General features: G+C 41.0%; 1 protein-coding gene and 1 pseudogene across 1 annotated transcript; one reads left to right on the forward strand and one right to left on the reverse strand.

Annotated features, from left to right (window-relative positions):
• The first annotated feature begins 938 nt into the window (after positions 1–938).
• Positions 939–4,922, forward strand: LOC139531797 (proteasome activator complex subunit 1-like). Its single transcript, XM_071328648.1, has 11 exons — positions 939–1,203; positions 1,508–1,540; positions 1,645–1,707; positions 1,863–1,964; positions 2,107–2,164; positions 3,396–3,493; positions 3,658–3,726; positions 3,853–3,920; positions 4,058–4,112; positions 4,216–4,302; positions 4,614–4,922. The coding sequence occupies exons 1-11, from the start codon at positions 1,165–1,167 to the stop codon at positions 4,692–4,694; spliced, it is 753 nt and encodes a 250-aa protein (XP_071184749.1). The 5' UTR covers positions 939–1,164; the 3' UTR covers positions 4,695–4,922.
• Positions 4,923–5,114: 192 nt separating this feature from the next.
• Positions 5,115–6,443, reverse strand: LOC139531798 (fat storage-inducing transmembrane protein 1-like; annotated as a pseudogene).
• Positions 6,444–7,044: the final 601 nt, after the last annotated feature.

Raw genomic sequence — 7,044 nt, forward strand, 5'->3', positions numbered from 1 at the left:
TGGTTTAAGGACAACAAAGTCAAGGTATTGGAGTGCCCATCACAAAGCCCTGACCTCAATCCCATTAGAAAATTTGTGGGCAGAACTGAAAAAGCGTGTGCGAGCAAGGAGGCCTACAAACCTGACTCAGTTACACCAGCTCTGTCAGGAGGAATTGGGCCAAAATTCACCCAACTTATTGTGGGAAGCTTGTGGAAGGCTACCCAAAACGTTTGACCCAAGTTAACCAATTTAAAGGCAATGCTATCAAATGCTAATTGAGTGTATGTCAACTTTTGACCCACTGGGAATGTGATGAAAGAATTAAAAGCTGAAATTAATCATTCTCTCTACTATTATTCTGACATTTCACATTCTTAAAATAAAGTGGTGATCCTAACTGACCTAAGACAGGGAATTTTTAATAGGATTAAATGTCAGGAATTTTCTTGTACTGCTAAGTATTCAAAATGTACTTTTGATTGTCAGGGAAAATGTATGGAGTAAAAAGTACATTATTTTCTTTAGGAATGTAGTAAAGTAAAAGTTGTCAAAAATATAAATAGTAAAGTACATATACCCACAAAAATTACTTAAGTAGTACTTTAAAGTACGGCAGTTAGCCTTGTGGTTAGAGTGATGGGCCAGTAACCAAAAGGTTGCTGGATCAAATCCATAAAAATCTAAATTACCATAAATTGAAATTCTCGCAATGTGATCTACACGATTGCTGCCAGTGCGGGTTATTTTGTGTTGGAGAGACCTCAAGGGAGTTACACACTAGAATGTGTGAGCACCGAAGTGCGAGCACCGAAGTGCCATTCAAGGTGTTGACCCCAACAGCCCAGTGGTCCTCCGTTTCATTTCCCAACGAGCCATGGCAGCGTTCGTGCCTACAAAAAGACGCCATTACTAGTTTCTGCAGGTTATTAAATCCATAATTAAACTACAAATCCCACGATGCTGCATCTTGAGCTTCAAAACTGGAAAGTACGGAACACTGAAAATTGTTTACTTACTTTCATTTTCACTTTTTGTGCTGACTAACTGCGACTGTTTTCCGCGTTGTGTACTATTAGACATTTAGAATAATCGCGCATTCTTTCAACTATTTAATTCTTGCCTATTATTGCATTGAAACGGGTGTTTTTTGACTATCAAATAAATATATTCCCATCACACAAGATGACTTCCATAGACATTCGCCCGGAGTCCAAGAAGATGGTAGGTTGTCAATTTAAATTGTGTAATAACAAACAGAAGCCAAATGTAACCTAGAATCATTCATGACTGTAGCCTACCAATATCATGTGTGTTTAGATAACTCACCAGCCCTGATAATCTTCAAGGCGTTTTGATAATTAGACCAACAATAGATCCAGGTGAGGCCACATCAGGTGACCTTTCCCCGGCTATCGTAGTCAGGTGTAAAGTAGAGACAGTGGGAGTTGGGTTTGCTGCTGTGCCTTGCATACAGTTTCATTTACAAAAATAAATAAATCGTATTTCTTTGGTTTCAATTTCCTAGGTCGATGACTTCTGCACTCAGCTCACTAAAGAGGTAACTGACATATTTATTTTTGATAGTCTAATAAGCACATTTTAGATGGTAATCATTACTATGTCCAACGTTGATAACGTTGATGTATTTCCTGCGCGTTATAGGCAGAGACCCTGGTCACATCATTCTTCCCTCAGAAGATTGCAGAGATGGAGATGCTATTGAAGGTATGGACAAATGTTGACCATGAAAAAACACCTTTTGAAAAAACACCTTTCGATTTCAGTCCAGATACATTGACACAATGCTATTGTAAGTAGGCAAATATGAGCTGTTTGTCAATGCTTTGTTTATAATTCATACCCCTTGAAATGTACCCCAGAAATCCTTTAGCACTGATGGCCTGGCAGCTCTGAAGTCACCTCTGGACATCCCAATGCCAGACCCAGCTAAAGAAGAGGCAAAGAGAAAGAAGAAAGAGGAGGTACAGACATTTCACTAATTCAGCATTATATCATGATTAACCCCTTGGATTACACTGGAATCATCAAAAGTAGTATCAACCATGCAAATTGATGAATCTTGCAAATCCTTTACCCCATTCCTCTTTTTGCTTTTTTTGTCAGAAAGAAGCAAAGGAAGGAAAGAAAGACAAGGACAGCGATAAAGAAGATGAAGATGCAGGTAAAGACACAATACCACTGATGTACCACCACAGTTAGATGTTAACTTGCCGTATGCACAGATCTGGGATCATCTCCTAATCTTAAAAACGTCCTCCAGAGATTTTTCTACTTTTACTGTTGAAAAGCGATATCCCCACTTGTGTTATGTCATGAGATACCTTGACCACCTTTTGAGATATACATTTTATTAAGTAAATCAGGTTAAATTAGGTGAAAATTAGACTAGAGTGACACTTTAAAGGCCCAATGCAGTCAAAAATGTGATTTACCCGTGTTTTATATATATTTCCACACTTAGGTTGGAATAATTTCATCCTGTTTTGGTGGGATGGAGTTTTGGCCTGCCTGGTGATATCATCAGGTGGTAAATTTGGGAATAGACCAATAAGAAAGAGTTACAAACCTCTCTGCCAATAACAGCTAGTTCCCCCCTCCCTCTTCAGACCACTGCCAGACAGTCCTAGCAAAATTCTTTCTTGAGAAATTGCTTTTTGCTAAGAAGCTACTTTAGTTTATTTTTGACCATTTTAATGTAAAACAATCACAGTAAGGTACTTAATTGTTACCCAGAAATGGTTTGATATTGAGATATACCAAACATTAGGAACACCTTCCTAATATTAAGTTGCACCCCACCTTATGCCCTCAGAACAGCCTCAATTCGTTGTGGCATGGAATCTATAAGGTGTCAAAAGCATTCCACAGGCATGCTGGCCCATGTTGACTCCAATGCTTCCCACAGTTGTGTCATTGGCTGGATGTCCTTTGGGTGGTGGACCATTCTTGATACACACAGGAAACTGTTGAGTGTGAAAAACCCAGCAGCGTTGGAGTCTTGACACAAACCGGTGCGCCTGGCACCTACTACCATGCCCCGTTCAAAGGCACTTAAATATTTTGTCTTACCCATTCACCCTCTGAATGGCACACATAGACAAACCATGTCTCAATCGTCTTGAGGCTTAAAAAACCTTTAACCTGTCTCCTCCCCTTCATATACTGATTGAAGTGAATTTAACAAGTGACATCAATAAGGGATCATAGCTTTCACCTGTATTCACCTAGTCAGTCTATGTCATGAAAAGAGTTCTTAATGTTTTGTATGCTCAGTTTAAAGTAGCTGCGTCTGAACTTTTAACCATTAGAGGGGACACACAAATCAAATCGTAGATCAGTGCATTGGGATAGCTTCGTCCTACTCTGGGTTTTCTGATGGGTTTTTTCCCTAGGGCCTGCCTGCGGTCCGATCCCCTGCAACGAGAGAGTGGAAAGTCTTCTGAAGGAGATCAAGCCTCAGATCCAGATACTGAAAGAGAAACTCAACACCGTCAGTCAGCCTTTTGTCTCTATTACTCTGTATTGGCCAAACTGTTATTTTACATCTAAGATTCACTAGCACATCTCTATTGCTAAATAGGTGAGAAGGCATGTGTAATTGTAAGGCAAGTGTGTATAGAAATACATACATTCTATAATCTCTTGCTCTGGCAGGTGTCAATGTGGGTGCAACTTCAGATTCCCAAAATTGAAGATGGGAACAACTTTGGGGTAGCTGTGCAGGTCAGTGTTATGAATTTCTGAGATGAATAAGATATTGTCATATCTGTTATATATATTATAGTCATTCATCAGTTATATTATGCTTGTTACCTGTACAGGCCTATGTTCACAAGTGTTTTTTCACAGGAAAAAGTGTTTGAATTGTTGACCAACACTCGCACAAAGATTGAGGGATTCCAGACACAGATCTCAAAGTAAGAGACAGACCAAAATATTAACATCATTTCAATTAGTTGTGTAATTACTCTTTACCTACATACAATCTAATTAGTTATGTAATCAATGTGTTAATGTGACTAACACACACCTTCATTATTTGATGTGTTGTCAGGTACTACAGTGAGAGAGGGGATGCTGTTGACAAGGCCTCAAAAGAGCCACACGTGGTTAGTATAACTCTGTGTTTGTTGTGTGTGTGTGTGTGTGCATGCACATGCTCACTTTCATTGGTGTGTGTGTTAACCATATTTCGTATACTTATAACTCAAGGGAGACTACAGGCAGCTGGTGCATGAGCTGGACCAGTACCAGTACTGTGAGCTGCGCATCGTGGTTCTGGAGATCCGCAACACTTATGTAAGCCAAGATGCCTAATGTATCATTCCTTTTTTCCCTTCATTAGAGTTCAAGTGCTCAGCATCCCCATAATGTTCAACCCAGAGTTGAATAACATTTACCAGTGTGAACAAGTATTAACCTCAAGAGACCTCAAGTTGTCATTGGAAATCTTACCCTGTTAACAAATTGATTGAGTTGATAATTACAATGCCTCTCCTACTATTTTCATTGTACTTACCTGCCCTTGTCATGAAAGGATGGTGTAAATGATGATGATGAAATATTTCAGTGATGTAATTACCCTGCTATTTCTGTCACCCACTCACCAGGCCGTGCTGTTGGACATAATTAACAAGAACTATGACAAGATCAAGAAGCCCAGAGGGGACTGCAAAGCCCTCATCTACTGATGATCAACTGACTGTTGTATGTGCACTCTAGTTGGCAATACACCTACTCAACCATTCACTGGATATGATACAAATCGTGTAGTGTAACATGTTAAGATGATTGTTGGGTAACTGAATACATTGACAGTTCATTTAAAAACATTTTCATTTTCATCAATGGTAAAAATAACACTGCTGTATTACACAATCATTTTTATTCAGATTTCAAAATAAAGCAGTGATAACTGACATATGAAGTGAGTTGTGCTTTTTTGCCTCAAGGTGAGATTGGAAAGTATTTAAATATTTTGTTTAGGAAACATGTGAAAAGTTTGAGACTTGACTCAATCCTGTGGTAATGTACGTCATCGTCCTGTTATCATCCAATTCTATCTTATTGGTGTTAGGAGTTATCCCACTGAATATAAAGCACCAGAAAAGTGTAAACAAAAATGATAACTTTAGTTTTTATAAAATATCAAGCAGAGCCTGTTTTTGCTGTGGAGTGTCAACCATTCTTATCCGAAGACATACATTTTTTGGTCAGTGCCTCCACACGTCATGGACATCCCTCTCACTGCTCTCTGAGTGGTGGTGAGTAGTCCCTCTCCAGGCCACCCAGGACAGCATCAGCTTGGTTGCAAATGATACCAGCCCTGGTACAGCCCCCTCCAGCCCAGATATTCTAGAGCTCCCCCCAGCAGCTGGGAGGGGAACCTATGGTAAGTGAGCCAGCAGACAGAGCAGCATGATCAGCCACAAGCCCAGCAGGGAGACACAGAGCAGGAAGAGCAGGCACCGTGGGGCCCCCTGAGGGACCTCCTAGGGCCAGGTAGGGCCCCAATATGGCAGTCTCCTCGGCCAGGAGGAGGCAGCAGAGGCAGAGGAGGAGGGTGTCCTCGGAGACCTCCCAGCCTCGCAACAGCATGCCCGCTTTCAGGCATGAGGCCTTGCCCTCATGGAGCAAGAGTAAAGACTGCACTGGACACTGGTTCCATGGCCCAGATTCAGGCCCCCATCCTGTAGTAGCAGGCATTGGCTTGTAGCCGCTACCTGTTGCATTCTCCAGCAGAGTCAGAAGATGGTGACAGCACCACCACAGCACTCCCATGACAGCTATCTGTGAGAGGTGGCGAAGGGAGAGAGAGGGGGATCGACGGATGGAGAAGAGGAAGATGAAGGAGCCCGTGAAGACACAGGCCCAACCCCAGCACAATCACAGGAACATCCTGAGAGAATTCAAAGCAGACTTCTACAGTAAATGTAAGATGGCTATATAGCTCGGGACAGAACTAGATGGTATGGATACTGGGTGAATATTATCTGTGTGAAATCAGGTAGCATAAACAATATATTCATTATCACAAAGCAACAGTAAGCGAGAAAGAATTTAACTTTTATCTACTCTCTCCAATATTCTATATCTTGCCCATTTAATCCCCATAATACTGTTGGGTGTTGGTCTATGTCGACAGTCTTCTCACCTGCAGAGGTAGTGGTTTCTGTTTGCAAAGATGCTGTACTTGGAAACCCAGACTCAGCGCTGGTCCAAACAGAACCAAGCCTGACAACAGGAGGTAAAAGGGTGTCTGAATATGGCACTAACAAGCAGTCCAGCCCAAAGGTCTGTCACAGCCACCAGAACTGTGCTGAGGAACATCATGACGAGCTTGCCTGGTCAGCTCTGTTCCTTAGCCACTGGTGTAGTTTACTTATGTTCATTTTCCAAAATTCCATTTGATTTTGTTTTCAATCTTTCGGTCCGTTGTTTCTATTCACTTTTCTTCAGTCACATCTTTAGATTATTTTATTTTTTTATCATCCTCTTCCTACCTCTTCTTGTTGGCCGAGAGTGTACTCTGTTATGGAGTATGTACTGCAGCTTTATCTGTTCAGTGCTGTGCTCTCCTATCATTGGTGTTCCAGTGTTCCCTCCACTTTCTCTATACATTTAAACTCAGAAATCCTAAAAACACCTCTGCTCAACTGTAGCCTATGCCACATTGCAAATGTTATTATGGCTTTATTATAAAGTGCCTTTCTCTTCAACAGTACATTTTACCACGCATTGAATTGCATCTTGGTGCACAGATTTGTTTACAGAAAATGATGGTGTGCCTGGGCCTAGATTTCTTAATCTGGCCCTGCACACAAGAGCAGCCTAATAGATTGTGAAATGTTTCCAACCAGCGTTGGTACTGTACTAATGGAATACAATACTCTCCATACACCAGTATTGTGATGTAAGTATAATTGTGTCATATCATGTCACAAATGACCATATAAAATTGTTAATACATTTAGAGTAAAAGCCAGTCTCTTTTTTTGGCCAAGTCCTCTTTTCTAGGCCCTCTATTCAAAGGCTCAGATG

The sequence above is a fragment of the Salvelinus alpinus genome, chromosome 10 (assembly GCF_045679555.1).
Source record: "Salvelinus alpinus chromosome 10, SLU_Salpinus.1, whole genome shotgun sequence".
Taxonomy (NCBI): Eukaryota; Metazoa; Chordata; class Actinopteri; order Salmoniformes; family Salmonidae; genus Salvelinus; species Salvelinus alpinus.